Source organism: Gavialis gangeticus, unplaced genomic scaffold, assembly GCF_001723915.1.
Source record: "Gavialis gangeticus isolate Ggan-Ray unplaced genomic scaffold, GavGan_comp1, whole genome shotgun sequence".
NCBI lineage: Eukaryota > Metazoa > Chordata > Crocodylia > Gavialidae > Gavialis > Gavialis gangeticus.
The window spans coordinates 32,088,834-32,114,608 of record NW_017729032.1 but is presented as its reverse complement, the minus strand read 5'-3'; the positions used below and the strand labels follow the sequence as shown (position 1 = coordinate 32,114,608).

The following is a 25,775-nucleotide window of genomic DNA, read 5'->3' as shown; positions in this document are numbered from 1 at the left end:
TTTGAGGTTAATTCAAAGAAAAAGTCTGATACGAGTCTTATTCAATAAAGCACATAAGGACATACTTAATTTTAAACACATGCTTAGTTCCATGTATTTTACTGGACTGAAGTTTAGTGCTAAGTATCATCAGCATTGTATGGCTGCATGCATATATAAAGGGAACGGAAGTTAGGGAACTAGATGTTCCGTGAAATGGAACTCAAGGATATTTATTGTTTATGTTTCTTTAGGAGCAGAATTGCTATATTCACAATACATTTTTTATGAAGTAAACATATTCACTTCTCTTTACAGCTGTTCTGACAGTCTAATGCCCTCAGTGTTCATCGCTATATGTTAATTTAAAATTATAAAAATGCCCCATTAAAAGCAGTAGGAAAAATGGATTAGAGAGGTAGGGCATGAAATAACTATCAGAGTTGAGCAGTTTAAACACACTGGCTTCCCGTTCTTATGTTTTTCATTTGTCGTGGGTTATTACAGTAACAGCTTGCTGCTGATGAGAAAATCTGGATAGGATGACACTTTTCTCTTTGGCACATAGATGACAGAGCCATGGGAAATCTGACAGAGTTAAATACACCAATTTGGTCTATTTGTAAGTCTTGGGAAATTCTCTGAACGTACAGTGTAGCTATCTGAACATTACTTTTCTAAGTTTCCAGCTGTCCTAAATATTTCCAAATAAGTTTGTAGTACATGCATTTCATGTTCCATGTTGGACTAGAAATGGGTCTAAATGACTGAAATCACATTATATTTCTATTTCTCTGATCAATTGAGCCTACCCTAGTACTCTAGCTTAGTTAGCAGAAGACTTCTGCACTTTTCAAAGGGAACAGCTGCTTTTGGCATGCATTAAGTCAATCCCCTGATTTTCAGAGGACTGGGCAACAAAATCTCACATTAGACTTCCTCCTCATGTAAAGTGGAGGATGCACAGCATTTCTGGAAACATCAGCCCCTTTTTATACAACCTGCAGAAGAATGTCTAGTTCTATGCTGCTTGCCATGGAAGCGGAACTAGGGGAGCTGGCTTACTGCCTTTATTCTGAAGACTGTCCTGGATTTAAATATTAGAGATTCTGCATGGCAGACCCTAGAAGCTCCAGAAATGGAGACATAACTCTTGCCCATAATTTGTGCACTACTCTGCTTTGTTCTACAGTTATTTTCCATTTCAAAGAGAATACATTTTGTTGGTAGGTAAAATGACTTTATATTCTATATCTACCAAACTAGTACATTTAAAAAGTAAATACATGAATATTGTGATGGGGCTTGAGATTATCAGATGAGAAATATTTTAATAGCCCAAAACTTGTTTTATAGAAGCATTTTTGGAAAATCTCAACCCTGAGATGAAGGGTGAACAAAATAATTTTATAAACTGTAAAAAAAATTAGGTACCCAGTTCCCCTTGGGACCTATGCATCTTATTGGCTGAAGAACTTAAGGAAATCTCAACCAGATTTAATTTCTAAATAATGAAATTTAAATATATGCAAGACATAAAAGGTGACAGGACCACTTTATTTGGTGCCAATTCCGCTTCAGCTAACATTTTAAGCATCCCATTTTAAGAAAGACAGAGAGAAACTGGAAAGGATCCAGAGGCAAATGACAAAGATGATAAAGAGATATGGAATGTATGTGAGGAAGGGCTCAGGGAAGTAGGTACAGTAGTTAGTATGGAGAGGAGATTAAGGGGGAGAGAGAAAGAGCATAACAGTATAAGAGTATAAGTATAGCTTATACTTATAAGTATATCTTATAACAATATATCTTCAGCTCCCTCTTCAAAAATGAAATATATTTCCCAGCTATGGAGACTTTTTACCATCTTGTACCATCTATACTTGTCCAAGAGCCTGATGAAGGAACTTTGATTCTGAAAGCTTGCAGAAAAGGACAATTTTTCTGTGATTTCCCAGTTGGTCTAATAAAAGGTATCATTTTGGAACCAAGAGTTCTAGTTTTTTGTATGTCTAATAGTATAATAGTACTTTTAACATGTTTGAATGATACCCAAAAAACACGGAGAAATGATTGGCCAATTCTTGGGCCAACTGCAGCAAATCAGATTTAGATAAACATTTCTGAGGAACTTCATAAATATAAGACCAGCAAAATCACGGAACAAGATGCCTCAGAGGCTTGTGGAATCTCTTTCCTTGTAGATTTTCAATATGAGGTGGGATAAGCATTAATCTGCTATTGCTTTAGAAAACAAATCCTGCAACTGTGCAGGGTATTGGACTAGGTGACTTTCAAGGTCCCTTCCAACTCTCTTATGACACGTCTTTTTTATTCAGAGGTTTCTCACCTACCCTCAAGCTCTCCACCAAACAATGAGCATCTCCTACTAGGATGCATGTTACACAATATATGAGATGTCTGCATAAAGAATATTACATTATGACCAACCCAGGAGATTTCACTTCATCCTATTCTTGTTCTTTTATTTACTTTTTAACTTACAGAATAAATTTGACATATATCTTACACTAATATTTTTAAGCACAGTCACGTTCACAGAAGTGGTCTACTTTATATTTACTTCTAAATTAAGAAGAATTCACAACTACAATGTGTATTTCTAATTACATTAAATAAGCAACTTGCTAGTACTAGTGTGTTGCTTCATTGAAGCCAACCGGATGTAGATCTTGCAAGTCCCAGGATCAGCTCCTGAGATGGATGTTTGATTCAATGTACTGCTTTAATAATTTTTAATTTAAGAATATCTTAAAATAGTACTTCCAGTATTGCACAATAGAATTATGTGAGAAAGATTTACAGAAAGTCTTTGTAAGTTCTTGTGCCACATTTTTAACTTTGGATGTTTTAACTTTGTATTACTTTAGAATGTAAGGAAATCTTAGGGACTCTTCTGTTACAATAAATATTGACACATCTTAATTACATTAATTCTTATGCTCTCCTTTTTGCTTTGTGTTATTCACCAAGAGTTTAAATCTTAATTTCAGAAGTCTAAACACTTGCAGCAGGTTTTAGATACTTTCAGTTCTAACCCCTTTCCCTTGGTCACATTACAGAGTCCATATGAAGAACTGCATGAAAGCAAAATGAAGGGAAATGAAATTCCCAAGTTCACTCTACTACACCATTATCTACCCTGTTATCTATGCAGCTGACTATTTTCTATTTATCCTTTCTGTATTCCACAGCCAGCACTGTCTGTTTATCTGCTTCATATTAATGAATTATAAATATACTTGATAATTAAAAGCTGCTATTTACAGTCCTCTCTATGCAACTGCACAATAAATGTGTGATGCAAAGCTGTCGCTCTGTGTTACGGGCAAAGTATAAAGCTCTTCAGGTCTTGGCAGCATTTCAAGAAATCTTGGTAGAAACACTTAGCAGCTCCACTCTTAGGAGATGACAACATCATATTAACCCCTAAGAGCAAGTAAAAGACATCTTAATTTCAACTCACTTACACAAACAATAGCCAGGCAGTCTCCTACCAGGCAGCTGCTCAGGTTGAATATTATGCCACTGAAATCATGTATTTTAGGGCTTTTCTCTTATTACTCTGTGGGCTTGTCTACATGAGACGCTATATCACTGTAGTGATTAGCTACGGTGATGTAGCTCATCACTACAGTGATGTAGTGTCAGCAGCCACAAACCATGATGCCAACACTACTGTGCAGTAACAACAGAAACTACCATGCAGTGACAGGACTGTGCAATAACTGCTTAAGTAAGTACTAAATGACTGTGCAATAACAACTGTGCAGTCCAGCATGTGTGTAGATGCGTCCTGTACAGTGCTGGCTACCGTGACTTTAATGAGATTATTCAGAGTAGTAAGAACTAGGCTCAGTAATAAGTGGTTAGAAGGTAAAACCCTTATTTAAGATCAGGTACTGCCATCCTTCTTCAGGGTTTGTAGCCTCTTTTGCAAGCAGACCTTTGAAGCAAGAGTCTGTTTCTCCAGCATTGAATAGTACCTAGAGTAAAAAGTGCACGCATCTACATGAGACATTTACTGCAGAGTAGACTAATTAGCTCTACTGTAAACATTGCGTATCTACAAGTGTGCTCCTATTAGGCTGAAGTAAATTAATTCAGTACTTACAAGTATTGTCCTGCTGTGGAGCTTTTTACTACACAGCAGCACACATATAGACAACGCTGCCTTGGCTGGCTGGGGCATAAGGGTGTGACAGTGTGTGGGCTGCCTGCTGGCTAGCCCTGTACTGGAGCACCCTCGTGCCCCAGCCAGCCCCTCCACAGCACGTTTAGCCAGGGGGAGCAGCCCCAGGCCAGCAGGGTGACTTCCAGGGCACCTGCCAGCCTGGGACTGCTCTGACCTGGTTTAACATACTGCAATCTTAGGTAAACATTCAAACAGTATGCCCGGGAACAGTAAACTGCAGGGCAATAAGCTCCAGAGTTTATTACTTTGCATTACCTGCATGTGTAGACATACCCCGTGAGACTCTTCCCACAGTAAGATGCTACTCAGTACAAGCAAGGGGTGGCAGACTGGGGCCCTTTACTCAGACTTGATCCAGGATTTTTTAGTTAGGTACAGCTCTCATGTATGCAAAAGCAGTTATGCAGTATTTGGAGCAATCCTAATCAAGATCAGAACTTGGCCTATTGTTCTCACAGTAACTCCAAACACCACTCTCCAGCCCCGACAGAGTTCAGAAGTAAATAAATTCTAATCGAAAACTGCTCTAGGGACAGAAGCAGTGATCAAGTAGCAATGATGAGGCACAGGCATTGCACTGGAGCAGTGCTACATCTCAGGTGAGGCGGTAAAGCTGCAGCATCTCCTCATGTCTTTAATGACCCGTGAAATGGCATTAATCCAGCATAACATTCATACTGGTGGGTCTCTTAAATTAAAAAGTTCTGCCATCCTAGTTTCCCCTTTTTATTTATTTTTAGATAAAAGGAGCTTCTCAGTTTCTCTAAACATTGTCTAGAAATTACCTTTTTCTCTAATGGGACAAATCCTGAGATCCTACCTGAGCCTTTAGTTCCTATTCATCTCTCCACCAACCCTTAAAATTGACATTTTCCATTATTATTAATATTATTAGGTTTGACCCCTGTTTTACCCTATGTGTATCACTAAACAAACACACACATTGTCTTATTTTAACAGTTTTTTGTTTCTCCTTTGTTCTCTGCATTAAAGTTTGCCTCAAGGTGAGCACATCTTTAGAATAAGGTAACCATAAACTAAAATTAAAATATGGAACTTTTCTTCTGCCTCAAAACTAGAAAGTTTAAGAAACATGTTTTAATATTAAGGAAAGTTCAAGTTTTATTAAGACTATTTTGCATTGAAAGCCTGTCTAACTTTATCCCAGCTATGGTCCAATAAAAGATACAACCTTAAGAAACCCTTGCCTCTTACACTTAAGAATATATTTGGAATAAATTTAAAACTTAAAAGCAGAGATGAGTGTAAAATAGTGAGTTAATTTTACACAGAGTTCTGAGGAAAAAAGGGGTGAATTATTATTTAGAGAGGAAGAAACACAAAATCTTAACATTGACTGAAACATAAAGAAACTGTCAGGGATTGAAGAGAAGAGAATAAACTAATACAAATCGGTGAACACTGTCTTGGTTTAAAGGAGCACTGTTGATGAAATTTAAATATCTGTCTCTGTGTATATGTTATGGGATTGGGTATATTTTTAAATGTTAAATTTATCATTTTATAATTTGAATTCATTAACAGGAATCCTGGTTTTCTCTGATTTAAAAAAAAACCCAATTTTTGAGTTAAAAAAAGTAAACCCAAATCCACATTTTCTGTGATTTAAATGAAAAACCACTATATATAATGAAATATAGTGGTGTTTCATTTAAATCACAGCAAATGTGGATTTGGGGTTACATTTTTAACCCAAAAATTGGGGATTTTTTTTTTTAAATCAGAGAAAACCAGGATCCCTGATTAAATAAAGTAAAAAGTTAAAAACATGCTGAATTTAACACTGTTCTTTCCTGCTCAGAGAATGTATTTTGGAGGTCATATAGTTACCTTCGTGTCCCAGTAATTAATAGACAAAGACAAACCATTGTTTGTTTTCTTTGGTCTTGTTCAGTTTAGTTATTACACTGATTATGAAAAATGACCCCTCCTCAGGCAATCTATTATGATGAGGAAAATAGCTGGTTTTAATCTTTTACTCCCTCCCCAACACTTTTCATACCTTCTAGCCCAGGCCTGCTCCATTTTTCCTTCTCCTTGGCAGACCTTGCCATCCAGGAGCACCAGAGAAACACCACACTTCCAATAAGTCAATGTGTTCCTGCTGCTCATATTCCTTTAAGTTACAATATTCTTGCTATTTATACCTCAAGTCCATGCCTCTTCCTTATTCCCTTCTATACCTTCTGTAGAAGCCATCAGGCAGGAAAGCAGAGGGAAGCTTGTTATGGTTAACAGGGACAGAAAGATGAGGCTAGTTAGGTTTTGTAGTAGGCAAGGAGCCTTACCTACCAGTCCCACTCCCATGTGCCCAGAATTCCTCTTTCTACAAGACCCTTATCAGCTCCTCTTTAAACCCATTAGCTCTATCTTCCATTATTGTATCCTCGGCTTTTTTGAGGGGTATTATTACATCTTGATAAGGAGAGTAGAGAAAGAAAAAGAAAGGTCAGAGATCAAAGGGATATTTTTTTCTGGGGGGAGTTACTATTTTATGAGGCATGGTGGATAAACCTTGCAAAACTGCTCATAGTGCATATCAATATTCACTACTGCTGGAGGAAAAAAAAGTTTAGATAGAAAAAGATCAATCCCAGACCCCAAATAACTTATGACTGAATATATCTTGCAATCCTGGGCTTTGATTTTACTCCAATGCAAATCTTAAATAGATTTGAGAGTACATTGATATGGTACATGCACTGCTGTGCAGAGATGACCCAAAACAACATTTGTTGGTAGGGTACTCATGAATGCTAATATATTCTGCTTCTCAGCAGGGCTAATTATCCTGGGTGCAGCACTTTACTAATACAGTGCTATACTCCTTACAGCACCCAAGTTAATTAAGGGATATCAGCAGAGCACTGCATAGTGCAATTTAGATATCCAAAATGAGTGAAGTTACACTGGATTTAATCCAGTCCATGCCAGAACAAAAATCAGCCCTCAAATATTGTCTAAATTTCCATTTGGTCATTTCTTCTGTCTCGCTGTGTCTGGAAAAAAAACCTAAAATGAAGAATATTATCATAGAATTATTATTTCCACTATAAATTTTAAACACTACCTATATGAATAAATGTAAGTCAAAGTCCTTTAGGGGCTGTCATAAATCTTACAAGCTGTCCATGAGTGCTAGATTTAGTATTTGGATCTTTGAATTAACTAAGAGAAGTGTAAAAACTCATGCAGAGAGACAGTTCCCTGTTGGCTACACAAATATACAGGAACATGTAGGCAACAACTATTCTACTCAGAAGTAAACCCTAACTTGCATTTAACTTTTAGACTTTTTCGAAACTCTCAAGAATTCCCCTACTAACAACCTAAAAATGGAAGACCCATTGTGCTCTAAAATTTTCTTCCCAAAAAAACGAATCTAAAGATATAGCAGATGTCAAGTTAGTCCTAAAATGAAAGATTTAAAAGATTTTTAAAGGTATTTAAATATTTTGGGTTCCTCTTCTCTGTGATCTCAAACATGAAGGTGTTTTCACACTTGCTCCTTCTGCAGTGCATGTCACACACACCACTACCCTAACTGTTACATGGAACTCTAGGTAGCCTCACAGCATGGTTTGTCCTCAGCACACTTTATTTATGTATTTGGCAGGGGGCGTAAAACTGGTGATCAAATAGATATTTTAAAAACATCATTAAAAAAAGAAAACTAAAAGGCTAAGTTTCCAAGCTGTAATCTTTCCTTCACATTTTGGCAGATATACACATAAGCCAAGAGCAGACATGATCATAATTACATGTAGAATATTTAGGGAGCAGGGGAGGTGGAGGGAATGATGCAAATTCTCATCCCTGCTTCAATGCCTGTGAACTCTTCAGTTTAACCAAAAAAGAGCAGAGATCCACTATCTTTCTCCTCCTGCCGCTCTCTCCCCCCACCAGCTCCCGATATGTCTGGGGAGGGATGAAGGTTTTCAGGCCAATAAAGCCAGTTGCTATGGTGTACTTGTCTTCAACAAACTAGCCAAAGACAGGATTGCCAGGGGTTGGCGTAAGGACTGGTCAGTGTGTAAAATGCTCCAGCAATCCTCTAATGCAGGATGGTCCCTTCAGGATCACTTTCAGCTACAGAAAGCCCCAGGAGGTTTTAAGCTGTGCTTGTGGCTAGGCCAGAGATAATCAGGAAGCTGAAACCAGCTCCCTGAAAATACCTCTTTTTTCTTGTGCCAAGCTGAAGCTGGACACAGAAGAGAATCTGACCTAGTAAGTTTTCCTTTGGGTTACAGATACAGCTCTCAGAGTGTGCTGATATTTCTCCTCTTTCTCCCTAGTGATTTTCCTCTATACCTGTTTCTTTTCAAAGTCCAGAAGGTGATTTCAGAACAAGGGGAGGAGGTCTAAGGCATCACACTAGATTTCTCTTCCATGGATGGCTGGTATTTGGTAGATGGAAGGTAGTACAAAGGTGTACTACATTTGTGGAAGTTTCTGGAGACTCTGAACCTTTGACAAGAGCAATGCTATAGCGTGCATATACCTGCTCACTGCACCCAGTCTACGTTCATGCATCTTACTTCAAGCAGCATGAATGCAGACCAGGAGCACTGTGTGCAGCTGTTTGTCACTCCCAGGAGATACACAGGTAAAGTAGTGAAACTCAGCATGGAAGTAGGGGCGGGCAGGATTGGAGGGGTGGGAGGGCTAGCAGGTTCATTGGCAGGGGAGTTAGTCAGGGTTAGAAGGGGTGGTGGAGGGTCCATGGCAACAGGGGTAACTGGTGCCTTCTGAGTCTGGAGGGGCACAAAATCTGCCCTGTCCTGAGCGGTGCTGAGTCAGGGGCCAATCTCAGGGTGGGGCACATGCCCCCTACCAGTCACCTGTGCATGGCAGGGTTTGTTGGGTCCACAGGGAGGATCAGGGTTAGGTAGGTGGGACTAGTGCAGCACCACTGGGCTTTCCCAGACCTGGGGCTGCACAGCAAACATATACAGGCATTCCTGAGAGTGGGTTAACACTTTCTTAGATCAAGTTAACCTGATCTTAATCTAAGTTAATGCACCTATTCAGATTAACTTTGGTTAGGTTGATCTAAATGTAATGCCTGTATGTACCCATTATGAGCAGAGTGAGACTGAAGGTGTTGTGACACCATCCTTACACGGGTTACAACTGCATCTAGCCCTGCCCAGATCAATGGGACAAAATTAATTTACTGTTTTGATTGCTGGCACACCAATGAGGGCAAAAAGGCAGAGTTTATCCCTCCAGGTGCAAGAAGTCCTGCAAATGAGTCTTGCTCGTGGTACCCACTCCCACTATATAGTGGGGCAGACTAAACAGCAAAAATTGATGCTGGATATACCCCATATCATTAGGGAAATGCATGAAAATAACACTGTGCACACTTAAAATAAGCAGAACAAAAAGGGAAACTTTATATGTAAAATAAGACACTATGACCTTAAATCACTTTGCTACCTTTTCTTATAGAGGAAAGTATTGCCTCAGCTTATTACGACTGCACACATTTTTTAAGGCACTCATCATCTGAGTTTACTTGCAGCAATAACAGATGCAATCTTCAGAGAAAACATTTGTGGTTTACCATAAAAAAGTGGATGCAAGTTAAACTTTGTAATTTTAATTAATCGTGGAGCACACTTTTTTGGCAGGAAAAGGCCCCAATAGATTTTATTAAAGTAGATACAAACCACTCGCTTACTACATCAATAACTTCTAACAGTCCTCAGACAATACTTGCACAGAAAGTACTGGGCAGGAAAACAGTGCATCATCTTAATACATAGCTTAATAGAACAACAGTTTAATAGCTATTCCTATGGGCTCCAGCTCTTGGTGCACATGTATCTCTTGCTAATGCTAGTGAGAGTTTGTGTGCAATCAAGAAAAGAATATATCCCTTATAAATGTGCCTCTTTTGACAATGACGACAGACCTTATTCTATTATGCTTTCAACATAGAAAATAGGGCTCCCAGGGATTTCAAATGGTCTTGTACTCTAACTCCCCCAAGCCAGGATGCACTATTCCTCAGCCATTCCTGGCAGACGTTTGTTTATAAAGTTTCCCCCTGTTTAAAACCCATTGTGTAAGCCCTGGGCTCATGCTGGTAGCAACATTAACATTGAAGACCCATCCATTGGCTTTAATGAGCTTATTTGTGTGACTTTAACTACTCACCAATGTATGTAAGAGGTTGATAATCTGGCCCTGCATGCTGGTAGCAAAGCCAAGGAGGAGCCAGAATCTGTATTCATTGAAAAGAGTTCCTCAAGGTGATGCCGTTGGCTATGAAATACAGACAACAGCCACACCTTCCAAACACACAATGCTGCGTCTGACCTCATTTTAATCTCATGGGCTCTGTTTAAGTGTAAGGTATTATAATAATTATGTTTATCCTATTACTGTAATTGCTCAAAGGACTTTCTGCAAGCTTCCCATTCAGCACAGTATATGAAAGGCTGGTGAAGGAAATATGATTAAGGTGTGATGCTCTAGTGCTTGCCAGCAGTACTAAAAGTGCAGAAGATTCCCATCATAAACAGTAACTGAAAGAATGATGAGCATTCAAGGCTTTCAACAGGAAATGAAAATGCAGGACTCCTTCCACATCTGTCAGAATCCCAAAGAAGAATGGGGGAGAGTGATCCAATTCATTTGTATAAATTGTCTTTTGTGGTACAACCGTCATCCACTCTAAAAATATTAAAATGCTGATCAAAGAAGTCAATGGCAGGCTGAATGGAGGGATGTGGCAGAGGAGGAGGCTGAGACACTGCATGACAAGCTGAGACCCTGAAGAGCAAGGGCAAGGGCAAGGGCAAGGGCAAGGGCAAGGGCAAAAAGCTTAAAAAGACAAATTTTCTCTGAGGTTTTATAAAGGTGCATGCTCTTTCCTATGTATAACAGGGACATTAAACCTTTCCTTCTCATCCATTCCTACAATAGTGACATTTCTGGGTATTGGTACTCAGCGGGCACATCTACACATGCACCCGACTGCACAGTTGCTACTGCACAGTCACTTAGTACTTGCTTGATCAAGTGCTTTAGCAAGTACTAAGTGACTGTGCAGCAACCCCTATTACTACACAGTCCTGGCAGCACATGGGTTATTTCTGACCCTACTGCACAGTAGTGTCTGTGTCATGGTTCATGCCCACCGATGCTATGTCACCATAGTGACGAGCTACGTTGCCATATCTCGTCACTACAGTGACATAGCATCTCACAAAGGCATGACCAATGTGTGCTGTTATATAGAAGCTGTGTATTAAAAACTGGACCTGATGAAGTATGTCTTACACTTGAAAGCTTGTCTAACTCTATCCAAACTATGTAATTAGTCCAATGAAAGATCCGAACCTAAGAAACCTCTTGCCTAATTTCTGCACCAGTTTGGCTATGTCACTCTTACGCTACCATCAAAAGTTAATATCATACATAATACTGAAACCCTTTTGTTTACAGGATTGTGTACTGCAACAAGTATGGGCTGGGTGTGGAAATGCTTTCCTTGACCATTACTAACAGCTTGACATTTTGCCACATGCACAGCACCTCCTTAGTACTGATTATGGTGTCACTAGCTGTGGTGGGAGCCAGGTACACTAAGTACTAGTGGGATGCAAGTTGCAATCTTTTTCACACTCGTAAGAATCCACATGTATTCACAACATACACACACACACTCTCTAATGAGAGGATAACATTTTCAAAATGAAAAACAGACAATTAGGAGAAAGGTTGGTAAGAACGGGGAAGTCAAACTGACCTGTCGTTCCCTCCTGGCACCTGGTCCCCATTTTGAATTAAAATCTGGGATGATTTACAGGTAAGAGCAGGATAGAATAATAATAAAAAAAGATTATCACCCTGCTTCCTTATTTACTGTGCTTTCTGAAGCCCAAGCTTTCCTGCAGCAATCTAACTCTTTACTTCAGTGGTTCCCAACCTTTTTTTTTTTTTTCCTGTGGACCACATGGGAGCAGGATGGGGCGCACAGATCCGACTGCCTGCTTCCCAGCGCTGCCCCACCCCCGAGCTTTAACCCTACATGCCCTGGAAGCTGCTCACCTGGGCAGACAGATGGGGGTCCAAGAGGGGGGCTTGTGCCATGACCTTGCAACCAACCCTTCATGACCCAGTCCCTGGTTGCAACTCGATGATTAGGAACCTCTGTTTTACCTTACCATCTCTTGGGCCTGCGTGAGCACTCTCTCTCTCTCTCTCCCTCTCTCTCTCTTGCTGTCTCCACCCCCCTCCCCCACAAACCCCATTTATACACTTCATTCCCCTCTGCACTCACCAACTCTACATCTTCATCCCTTCAGCTTCCTGCAAATTTTCATGTCCACCAGGTCAGAAGCACCTTCCTCTTCCTACTCCTTTAAAAGCTCTGAATTCTCTTTTATCCAGATTCCCTGGACTGAGAATACTCCTTCTCCCTCTCAACCCCAACTAGTTCTCCAGGTTTAGAAACTCCAATCCTCAAATCATCCTCTATCTATATGCAGACACTTGTTATGGATTATAAACCACTCTTCTAGCTCAGAAACTCTTCTAGGTACTGCTGAGTTTAATAATTCAGGAGCAAAAGAGATTTGCATATAAAACCAATATAGTCCTAAACTTGTACTCCATACTTTTTGCCTTCTTGTTGCTTGGGGTCTATGTGCATAAATCCTTTAGTGCTTTTGACAGCCTCTGGAGATATTTCAGCCCTGAAAGCAGTCCCTTGGAAATAGTGTTTATCAACCTTTTTTAGACTCAAGGCTCCTCTGCATACTGTTCATTAACTAAGCAGCACCCCATTTCAAAACCAAAATTTATTTACTGCAGTGATTACTTCCTTGCAATGGGGCCAAACAATGGAGGTGGGGAAACAACCAAGTAGGTAGAGCCTGAGTCTACCATTATCTGCTTATCTCTTTAGACACCCCACCTTATCACCTCACATTTTCTGCAGCACCCTTCAGAGGATCTCGTAGAACCTCAGGGTGTCCTACTACCCTAGTTGAGCCTCACTACTCTAAAGTAACAGGCAGAACATCAACAACATATGGGAGGCACACTGCATAGGTGGGGGTTAGTCTCATTAGCCTAAATGACCCACTACCTCTGAGTGGATGACATTTTTTAAAAACTGGAGAAAAGCACAACCTGTGCTTTTGGAGTCCAGATGGCCACGCTAAGAACCTAATAGAACTAAATGAATTTTTCATTGTAAATACATTATTTCATGAATTTAGCTTAATTCTCTATTCATGAATTATCTACAAACAGCTCATGATTTTTAGAGATTTTAAAATCAGAAGTCAATAAATAATTTATGCAGCAGCAATTAGGTCATGGTTTATTTGCAGACTGGATGGTGGAAGTGTTCGGTGCTAGCGATTTGCTATTTGTGCCATAAAATTAATTGCTAAAGTGACATATTACTGTTTCTGTTGCTTGATCAGAAAAAAAGCCAATCTTATTTTCTGTTTACAAATCTCCTGGTTAATATGGTTTTTTGAAGATGACTGTACAAGCAGGTGTGGTAGCCATTTATGGTTTTTTTCTGCAAATATTCTTGTATATTAAATTTCACACATTACTATGCTTGTATACCAGCTGCTATCTTGTCCAAGAAGAAGGGGGGCAATAGGTCTTTAAGGGTCTAAGAATATATGGGATCGTGATGGCAGGGTTAAGATTGTATTGATTCACATAAATGTCAGGTCTATAACAAAATACTAGCCAGAATGTCATTTTACTTTATTGCCTCTTGTGCTTCTCCACTATATGTAGCCCAAAGGGGGAGGAAAAGAGGGGAACATGTCAAAGTGACATCCTTAACACCCATCAATCAAAGTCATGATATTTAGCAGGATCTCTTTTTGAAAGATGTGTTCTTACTCAAACAAAAGTCATAGGTTCAATGCAATAATTATGGGGTTAGGTTTTTCTGGCCTGTGTTATACAGCAGTCACACTAAAATGATCCCTTCTGACCTTTAGAGTCATCTATGAAGTTTAGAATTGAGGAGTGGAGACATATACTCACCTAACGTGGGTATAGGGGGATTCCCTGCTTATTATACATATTGATGATAACAGCACACAGTCAATGTCTGGGAAGCCAAATAGGGTTCCTACTTGACCTGTCTTCACCAGACACCTTTTCCTAACAGCTCCACACCATAATTATTAACGTATTAATGTAGCTCTGGAAAAAAGGTGACTATTACCTTTTTACTTTTCTCAGAATTAAGACTATTGAAGACACTGGGATCAGCCCCTAGATCTCTTGAAAATAGAGCTGACATAAGCAGAACCGAACAGGTGCACAGATAACATGAAATGGATAGCTGCTTTTCTAGTCTTGTTTTCTGCTTAGGTATTTGAGAAAGAAGAGAATTATGGAAACGTCCCCAAGTCAGTCCTTTTGCTTTCAAGGGGATTTACGTTCTTTAGTGAGGGGATTTTTAAAAATTCTACCCTTAAACTTTGAAAACAGTTTGAACAGGTATGGAGAACCAAGACAGAAGCTCACTAATAGTAAAATCCCCCTACTGATGCCTGTCCAGAAGGACCTAGGGAACTAATGAGGGCCTTGTTACATGGTAATTTAGGGCAGCTTCTGGAGATCTTAACACCTGCACTATCTGTCTGCACATTAATATTTGAAACTGGTTTTAAGGACTCATTGTGCAGCTCACAGTTACACCACTCCAGAATAGGATTATCTCTGATATGATCTACCCAGTTCATGTTACACTAAGGAGAGCTGCTACTGCTGCTGCTACTGCTACTGCTGCTGCTGCTCTCTGGGTGAGCATGGGCCCAAGAAGAGTAGCACACTGGCAGTGCCCCTGGGACAGACAGCTGGGCACCTACAAGTAGGTGGGGATTGCGGGGGCGAGGTAGGCAGGGGGGAAGCCTGGAATGGAAGTGGGGTGATTCTTACCTTTCAGTCCTCCAGACCCCTGTTGGCCTGAACATATGGCTGCTCCAAACTAGAGCTAGCGCTAACGCTGATCAACATTTGTGCAGCTCACAGCATTAGGTGTAACAAGGCCCTGAGAGGCTCAACACGGATCTGCTCATGAGGACTCAGGGAGCAGTGGAGGTGCTGTTAAGTACGGTTCCTAACCGCCATCAGCTGCTAAAGTGAGGACTCTAAGAACTGTGTATATGAATATATATTTTGAAATTGCTTTTTGCATGATATAGCTTTTTATAGATTTGTTCTTACCCAAATATGTCTTTTAATTCAAACATTTTGCTTGCTCAAAATGTTGCTTTCTTCACCAGAATCCAATACAGCTCAGACTCCTATCACACACTAGGAGAGTGAAAAATATTGGCACTGTAGATTATGAGCACTATATCTGAACCATAACAAAGTTACAGAAGAAATTTGCCAAAACACAAGTACAGGTTGTGAAAATAATGAATCTTCTTTATTAACAACATGTACTTTGCCTCTTGTCACAAAATATCAAGGCATTTCTTATCTTTTTCCGTTAAAAAGGTTTAGAAATTGAAGTACAGACAGATTAAATGCCTTGTCCAAGGTTACCAAGAATTAAAACAAGCTCCCACCTCACTAAATCACCTACTGCACTGCTACTCATTGATCAACCCTGAATTAAAAACAATATGGCAATTTGAAATAAGGATTTAAGTTCAAGTTCTACAATATAAAAGGTTACTGTAAAAACACAAACTGACATCAGTTGGAGTACACTGCACACAGTATAGAACCTATTCCAGAGAGGCTCTGCAACTAAGAGACTGAAGAACTGCTATGAATACCTAAAAGCCGGTATATTTTAATGTCAGTCTTCAAAATGTGTTAGAATCTTTTTTTCACCAAGGAATCTAACAAATGGGAGTACGTGGGTTTCTTTTTCAAGTGTTTTTTGTTTCTGTTGTGCTCTATTTGTATTTATAGAAAATATCTGCAGTCACGCTCGTGTTGTCCATGACTTTAGAATACAGAAAGGTACTGCACCAGACTGCATTTTTCAGAAGCAACGGTTGCATATAAATACCAGACTGAAATAGGCTCTGGAGCATAGGAAAACGATGTTCTAAATGACACATTTTTAAAACACAGACAAATAAACACTGATGGCCAGATTTTTAAAGGTATATTTTGAAATCAAGGGAATAAAACCTCTTATTAGCTTTACAAATTTGGCCATCATGAAAAATAATGAGAACCTAGTCACCTTGCATAAAATCTAATCCGTACTACTGTTTAAATTATTAATATGTTCAATTCTGCAAACCTTATACAGGTAAAACTCCTGTTTAAATCAAAGGGAATTTTGCCTGGGAAAGGACTGCAGGATGAAGACCAATATTTGCAGTGGAATTATTTAATTTGAGTATAGCTGATCAAGAAACAGTATTTTACAAATCCGTAGCATTATATTTCCTGTCCGAGGTCAACATAATGCTCTATACACAATCAGCATTAGATGGGAAAAAATGCTCACATCTTTATGCCATATAACTAAAATAAAGAAAACACTGATTTGATGCCCTTCTTCCATTAAAAAAAATCTTCAGAGCTTTGTGAACAAGTCATCAACTGATCTACTGGAGTAGTCACAATAAGTATGAAAGAAACAAAACTCTTGCAGGGAAGTGGCAATATCAAATTGCTGCAGTTGACCTACACTAAGTCAAACATGCAGGGCCAGATTTTCCAAAGTACTCAGCAGCTAGTAGCGCCCACTGAGAACTACAGGCAGTGCTAAATATTGAGCACTTTCGAAAATGCAGTCACTTCACTTAGGTGTGAAATGGAAGGTGAGCTTTCTCTTTGAAATCTGGCAATTTACTTATGTGCCTGAACATGGAAGCGATTGCTACTAAACTGTTAAGAAAAATCCATCTGTAATATAATCACTGATTATTCATTCATACCAACGATTACCCATTTTAAAGGACACTGGAAAGAGATTTTAATTTTAAAAATGGAATATGTAAATAACCAAACATTTTTTTTTGCATTCAGAGATGGAATTGATGAACTTCTGATAAGAAATAATTGAAATCAACTAAATGCTGTACCACAGGGATCAAATTCTGATATAAGTTATGCTGGAGTAAATCAACAGTGCAACAGAACTGTCCTTGATTTAAACTAGTAAGATAAAAATAAGACCCTGCATTGTCGCACATGAATGCAAGTAACTGCTAACAAAGAACACAGTATTGGGCAGCACTAGTCGAACAACACACAAATATGAGAAGCTACAGTATAAACCAAAATTTCCACTTCGTAGCATAAGTGCAATGTCATTGACTTCTCCGGGCTTGTATTGCTGCAAAGACCTGATGACCTGCCTTTTGAAATCAATAATTACTCTCCCCTCAAAATATCACACAGGAACACAACCTAAAGGGAAGGAATATTTGGCCTAGTGTGTCCAAATGTTGCAAAGAGCAGGTGAATGCAAATGATGATGCTATTCTAAAAAAGAAGAGAAATGTAAGCAACTGTTAAAGAGTACATTCCAAACCTTCCACACAGCAGGTCTACTCTGCTTCATCCATTGATGTAAGTGCTGATAAAAAGCCTTATACTGATTAGAAAGGCAATGTATCATTTTGCTAAATAAGCTACAGTTAAATGAGCTAAAGATCATTCGGTATACATTCTCCGGATGTGCTTTTTGTGGCTTCCATATTACCAATCTCTAGTAAATTTTAGAAATTCATACCAGGGCACCTCTTCCCAGCTGTACAACTCACAGCATGATCCAGAACAGTTAAAAAAAATAGAGAAGCAGGATTTTCCCGTTTCAGGAATAAGCAGATCTCAAAACAATCAAACCCTAAAGGTGAAACACATGAGATCTTTTGACTAGTATACACACTGAGATTGCAGTACCGCTGCTGAATTTAATCAATTTAATTTACTTATTAAACCACTTCATTGTGAGGAAGAGGTACTGCACTACACTGGCATCTGCAGAAGAAATGCAGAAAATGAACCTTTGTTACTAATCTTCCAAAAAGAAGATGAAATGAGTTTTGTACCCCATAATAATGTTTATGGGATTATAGTTTTTGTTAATCTAGCATGAGAATGAGGGGTAGAATGAATGCCTTATTTTATTCCAACAAACAGTTTATTTTTTAATCTTCATGGAGAAAATTTGACTGTTTCAGTGCAGACTGGATCATTTATTTTCTTGACAATATCCTTGAAAATAAAATCCAAATTCTTATTTTAAAATCTGGAGCTACTGAGGATTGGTTTGTTGTCTACTGTACAACTATTTGACAGAAAGCATGCAAACGTTTGTTCAACTAAGAGATCTGTTGGACTTGGTGTCTACTGCTCTAATGTTGCAACTCCTCTTAGAGTCAATGGTAACACTGTGTTAGTTCCACGTTAAGTATTAGCTAAGAAGATGTCAGTTTCAGTAGCTACAGTTGAATGCACAGTAAAGATTACTTATAACACAAAATATTTTCAATGTTGGAATAAACTGAAAAGCAAAACAGAAAAAATCAGGGACGGGAGGGAGGAATTCGGGTTATACATCTGACATAATATTTACCACTGGAGTTTCAGCTTGCCTCAACTGTACACTTCACAAAGGAATCTCAGCACACCCAAACCTCACCCTTTTGGAATTTGCACTTCTCTTGATGGAAAAATAATTTACCTTTTAGTCCCAGGTAATTTTGATTCCAAAATAAAGAATGTTACCATGTTTTGCTTTGGGTTTTTTTCCTAAACAAAGCACATTATTAAACTGAGGTAATATTTCTATTGCTGAATGAGTTGTAATTATTTAAACTGAATGCAAACTTAATGAAAATCTCATTATTAGGCTGATACCATCATAGGCCTTCTTGAAAGCCAGCATAAAATGACACATATCCATAACTTAAAAACACTAACACAGTTGAGTTTAACTGGTAGTCGCTTTGGGAGTCTTAGCAGGAAAACTGATATTGGAAAAGGCAAGAACACTACATCCCACCTCAAGAACAGCAAGGTCAAAGCTAGATACACTGACAGACCAGGATGAACCAGGGAATATATGCACTATGTCTTCCTGTTATGTATGGACCTGGTACTTCACTCAGTGAAATCAGTGCTGAATTTCTATTCATATAAATGAGACAGAATCAAGCCCTCTCCAGTTTTCTAGGATCACCAGTCCAGCATCTTTCAGGAATTCTACACTCCAAAGAAATAAGAACTTGTAAAAAATATATATTAAAGACACTACATCCTGGAGAAACAGGAAATTTAGTTAAATGTGGAATTTCCTATAGGATTATTTGGTCACATGTGCTTGCCCTTGTGATATTTAATAAGAAACATATCTTTTTTGTTAAATATTGTCCACTTGAGACTAAAATCTGGGTTAAGAGTTGAATTGGATGGGTACCTGGGGGAGGGAAAGGGGATGATTTGCCAAATATTGGATTTAGCAGTAGTGCATTAATCTAAGAGTGTATGTGGGAAAAAAGGCTCTAAGGAAAGATTTTACTTTGAATTTTTTTTAAGTATATACATTCAGTATCACCCTTCCCTAATTTAACAAAAGTCCTCTTTCAGATTAGTTATTCACTGGGTATTTTGATTTGTAACTGAAGAATATCCAGTTCCCAACAAAGGAGCTGAAGGACAAATTGCTCTTTTTAACAACTGTCTAACTTCAACATTTCTCAAAAGCATGCAGCTATCTTTTAAAATACAGTTACTGTATACTGACAATACTGTTCAAGTGCATTAATACAATATAGATCACTGTACACAAATAAAAAAGTCACCTCATCCAAAGGAACAATTGCTTGTAATCCAATGCACAGGTCTTACATCTGAAATTAGCTTGAAGTTGGATCTTCAATCACAAGCAAAAAATTCTACATGAAATGTTCCAACTAATATCTGACATTAGTTGGCTGTTACGACTTTAGTGTATTATGTTCTGACAAGTAAAACCCTTGTGCTGTTCATGTTTCACAATAATTTCAGCTCTGTCAGTAAGAGAGATTCTCTGAATAATGTATGGAGCACAAAAGAAATGAACAGAATTTAAATAAAAGTCAAAAATAGGGGATGAACTAAAGCTGATATAAAACAGGTGAATTTTACTGAACTACAATACAAAATCCAGCTCCTAAAATGACCTGTTTCTTAGGAATATATGATATAAAAGGGGGGAAATGCAAGAATCTGGACCTATTAAAAGGCAAAAGAAACAGATATAATCACTGTGTACATAAAACTGAACCCATAAAATGATTGAAATGTGAAAAGTATTCATTGACAAACATGTACAAAAAGCAACCAATATACGGTTTCAGTCTCTTAGAAAAAATAAATAAATATATGTGTGTGTGTGTGTGTATTTTTTCCATGATATCCATCATCCACTAAAAAAATGCCTTGTACCTTTTAAGCATCTTGATTATTGTCCCTAATACATGGAATGGGCCAGACATTGCAGCTTTATAAAATAACCTCTGCAGTGAAATGGAAATGGGAATATAGCTAACTGGTCACGTCTTAGATCTTTACGCTTGACCTCATATGAATATTCATTTCAGTCCAGTGGCTCTAAGGCTATTGTACTATATCATTTGGGGGCACGTGTTCTCTAAGTAAATTCTATACAGCGATAAAATCCAAAGCCATTATTTCAACACTGGTTTGGTAGAGACTTATTATTTCATATGTAGGAAATATTGCCATGATATTACTTAATACAGACTTCCTATCTTTAATTAGGTTAACAAATCTCACACATCTGTGGTTTGGAAGCCAGCAAATTCAGTCACATGGAAGCAGTGTCCTCCAGCTATCAGACAATTGATTTTTGCAGGGTTCTGCTCATATTTAACTTAAGGGACATGTGATGTATTCCTTCATTTGTCGGTCAGTTTGCTTATGCTTCATTAGGAGAACTTTTCTCCTATATTTAAATATTTTAGAATAAATATATGCAAGGAACACGGGCTTATTGGCACACAGATCTGTAAAAGATGGCATAAACATATAATATTTAAACAATCCATAATGTTTAGATAAAAAATGCACGTTAGTTTAAGTGGGAGATTTGTTTGAGTAACATCTGCAGGTTTGTGGGTACCTAACTGCATACAGATATATACAGAATTATACACACACTTTTTTCTTCAGCTCTATATTCTGTCTACATTTGTCACCTATGAATCACTAAATTGTTCAGAACTGCAGGAGTGGTCACAGTATATATATATTTTATTTAAATTTTGGAGCAAGATACAAATCACTATTTGTATAAATGACAGGCACTATAAGGAAACATATTTTCATCAGTTTAAATACTACAAACTCAATTTAACCAATGGAAGGGGGGTTGGAAGGAAAGAAAAAGCATCAATTGATAATAGTTTAAATGAGAGGAAGTTTTGGCATACATAGACTTCTTTGCATCTGAAAAACTGTAACTTCATATATGTTTTGGGCTTAGATAATAGTTTGGGCTTAGATAATAGTTTTAAAGGTACATAAATCAAAACTGTTTGCAAATGCATTATTGTTATAATCACAATACTTGGTGCAAAGCAATATTTTGGCCCAAAGTTTAATGACAGCTTCTAAAATAATTTGGAAGGACTGGATTTAAGAAACAGATTGTCAGACAACAGGTTTTACCTGTAATTATTTAATTTAATGTACAGAGCTTTTAACTCCATCAATAAGCTTTTAAAATGCATGAAATATATAAACAGTATCTGCCAAAAATCATGTAGGTTGTAGTACTTCTTTGAAATCCACCTATACAGATCCATGTCCTCCTATTTTAAAAAGCATCTGTTAAAATGCCTTCTCTTTAGTTAATTTGGTATTGATTTTAGCACTAAACATATATAATACATTACTTAATATAAAATTCACACTTATGAAACATAAATCTTTCCTGCATATAATGCACTGGTATTGTTTTGGCAGCATGGAAGGTTTTCCTGCTAAATAAGATGACAAGGTCATCAGAAACCTGGAGTATCAAAGAATTATGTAAATACATTTTACAATCATCCAATAGGTTTTAACAAGCTAAACACACCATACATAAAATAAAAATTTACTACAAGTGTCAAAGAGAGGAATAGAGGGACATGAGGATGCAGAAAACTGGAGAAATACAGTATATATTTTAAAGGCACACTGAACAGAAAAACCTCGTCCAGTCTCTTTCTATTTTAAACTCTATGTGCATTGCTATTCTATGTTCCCAGTTCCAAGGCAATTCATTCTTAAATGAAGAAAGGATTATAAAACTTAAAGGTCATTGAGAAAAAAGCTACAGAATTTGAACCTTGAAAGAAGAATATGAAAGTGGCAGTCATTTAATTGCAACATTTAGCTCTGTCATACTCAATCACATTGCCCCACACTATAAAATAAATACCTTTGCTGAAAACTGAGAGAAGTGAACAGAAATATAAATAATGATTTTCCTTTCTCAGGTGTTAGCAGCTTTAAGCATGCATTCTACACTGTGCTGAAGGATGCTGGAGTGATGTGAATTTGGAAGTTCAGTCAGTCGCTCTCCCATTTGGTAAAGCTATCCTTTTCTCAGTAAGTGTATTTCTGTGTATGTGCAAATTGGAGGCGGACTGTTGGAGTTCCAGTTGGGGTGGTTTGTGAAATCAAGTAGATCGGATCCTAACTTGATTTGGCACCAGTGTGTGGATGCATGGAGACATATCCACAGGATGTATGCACTGTGAGATAGTAAGAGACATTTACAACCCGGAATATAAGAGCAGGGCAGCCTCAAGTGACATCACCAGATCAACTGCAGCGTCAACCTACTCAGATATATTATCCTGCCCACCCCTGCTTCCCTGTCTCCTTCCTTGCCATTAGACAGAACTCTGATGATCACAGCTATTATGGTATATTTTCAAGTACAGGTGACACAGCGGTGCCCAAAGCCAAATGAGAGAAACTGTGGGGGTCACTGCCTGATATCTTTCTTTTTTTTCCCCCTTTACAACCACAAAATTCATCTCCATAGAAACCAGAAAGCAAGAAACTACAGTGAGAACAGTAAAGGAAATGTCACATTGGGTTAGTCAGCACAAGGCAGGCAAGGGGATTTTGCTAAGGCTACAAACTGAGGGAGCTGCCCCTTCAGCTCTTCCACACAGGGCACAGAGGTCATTGTGGGGAGTGTTATGGGGAGTGGTCCTCTGCTGCATGGAGGAGTATTATTTTTTTTCCTTATAGTGCTAGGTCATTATGGACCCCCCTCTCAACTTGGCTGCCATGCACTCCTAACTCGGGGAGATCAATGGCATGTCTTACTTACAGGCATTTGTGACAGCAAAGCTGTTGGCAGTTTCAATGTTGTCAACGTGAGGAACCAGATTGAAGGGTGCTTCAGACGCATTGGGGCTGGTGTTGTGGAGAAAAATTGCCAAGCGAAAAGCGGTATATTCCTGATCTGTGTTTCGGATGAAGAGACCCCCTACAAGAGCAGCAAGAGGAAGGAGACGTTTATTGACAAGCCGATCGCTACCTTGTGCCCAGCCAACCAACTCCCTGGCCCCAAGCTGCTGGGCGAGTGGTCCTCAAGGGCTGCAGGACCGATGGTACCCACAAACACAGCTGGTAATAGAAGTCAAGCCCTCAGAGGCAGTCATGCTCCTCGCTTCCCCATATGGATATCTAGATGCCTCCTGATTGCAGTGACCTTTGGAACTGCTGAAGCCCCCTCTTCTTTGTCCCGAAGAAAACATCAGGTCCTGAGCAGCTCCCCCCAGGAGAGGTGGCCCAGCGGGGCTGCTCGGCTTCCAGCAATGCCCCCCCACCGCCTTCCAGCCAGCAGCAGCCGCCTCCTGAACTTTGCCTGCCTCCCTGCAGCCCATGTGCGGGCAGGCAGCAGCTCAGCCTGATTAGCAGCATCTTTGCAAGTGCACTAGAAATGATGCAGTGATGGAGCTGAGCGGAGCTGGAAGGCATTCAGATAACTGCGTCCCATCCCAAAGCAGGGGGAAAGCAATAAGGCAGATCCCAGGGAATGGCAGGAGAGGGGGAGATGCCCAAGGGGAGGGGGGGAACCCAGGGAATCCAAAACTTTCCAACTAGGAAAGAAGGGAAGAAGGAAGGCAGCAGCATCCCCTCCCACAGCCCCGGGGCAGAGCAACTACTGCGGCGACCGGTTCCCAAGACATTGGATTTTAAACATCTCCCCCTCCACCACCATCACCACCTCCAGGAGAGAGATGGGGGCACTGGGATGCAGTACAGGGGGCATTGTCCCAACTTGTACCGCAACCCCCGTCCTGAAGACCAGTGTGATGCCAGGCAGCCCTGCAGACCCCCTCCCAGTAGACACACAGACACACACACACACTCACGCGCGCGCGCGGGACAGACCGGGGTGGCCGTGCAGCCCATTTCATTCAGCCCCTCGCTCCTAACTCACTTGGCCAAGGCTGGTCGCGCCTGCCACATGCACACACAGCTCAATGCAGCTCTTACCTATTTGCACACTGCTAGGAAAAGCTCCCATTGCTAGTCCCCAAAAGCCAGAAAACAACAAGACAAGCTGTCTGCAAATAATCCTCATCTTCTTCTCTTTTGCCTCCCTGTCTCTCTCTCTCTCTCTGTCTCTCTCCCCCGCTAGGTGCTGCTCAGAGAGGCATTGAGGACGAGGTGGCTACAAACAAAATTAAGAATAATAAAAAAAAAAACCCCAAACCGAAGAGGGGAGGGGTAGAAGAGAGATGCTTTCTCCTTTCTTCTTTTTCCCTCCCTCTTTTCTTTCCTTTTTTTTTCTCAGCGGAGGTGCGAGCGGCGTTTTAGCAATCCATCCTGCCGCGCCGGGCTTTTCCCGCAGTCTCCATAGCCCTGGGAGAGGTTTCTGTCCGGCTGCAAATGTTGCACATGCAAAAGATGGTGGAGAGTTTGGCGGTGGTGGGAGCGTCTAGTGGCTGCACCGAGAGATGAGACATGCGCTATCTCCCCGCTCCCCCGCCCCGCAGCGACACAGGCAGAGGCGCACACGCGCGCAGGCACGCGCGCGCACACACACACGCACACACACGCGCACACACACTGCCTCCGCCGGGTCTCTCCAGTCCACACCGCTCAGCGCACGCCTCTGGAGCCGAGGGACGGCAAATGCGGGAGCAGACACTGGAGAGAGCAGCACGGGTGGAGGGGGCAGCGCCTCCTCTCCCTCTCCCTCTCCCTCTTACACACACACACACACACACTCTCTCTCTCTCTGTCTCCCTCCCTCACACGCACACTCTCTCCCACATTCATACACACACAAACTGTCCTCTCTCTCTTTCTAGCCCTCATTCACACATGCACTCTCTCTCTCTATCACACACACACACTCTCTCTCTGACACACTCAAATCTCCTCTTGCTCTCCCTCTCCCTGCCCCCCTTTTTCTTTCTCCCTCCCTCACTCACACACACTCTTTTCTCTCTTTCTCTCCCTCACTCACACATGCACACACACTCTCTCTCTCACACACACACACACACCCATATATACACGCACTCTCTCTCCTCTCCCTGGCCCTCTCTCTCTC

At 39.8% G+C, this 25,775-nt stretch overlaps 1 protein-coding gene across 4 annotated transcripts in view; it reads right to left on the bottom strand.

The window, feature by feature from the left end:
* Positions 1-25,168, bottom strand: part of GRIA4 (glutamate ionotropic receptor AMPA type subunit 4) — a 521,444-nt gene extending 496,276 nt beyond the window's left edge. For 3 of the 4 annotated variants that reach the window (XM_019525166.1, XM_019525165.1, XM_019525167.1), the window contains exons 1-2: positions 24,710-25,168; positions 23,535-23,693 (exon numbers count right to left, since the gene is read on the bottom strand). In XM_019525166.1, coding sequence (XP_019380711.1) covers positions 23,535-23,693; positions 24,710-24,797 — 247 coding nt within the window. In that variant the 5' untranslated portion in view covers positions 24,798-25,168. The remainder of the gene's footprint in view (positions 1-23,534; positions 23,694-24,709) is intronic. The other variant, XM_019525168.1, reaches the window with a different exon arrangement.
* Positions 25,169-25,775: the final 607 nt, after the last annotated feature.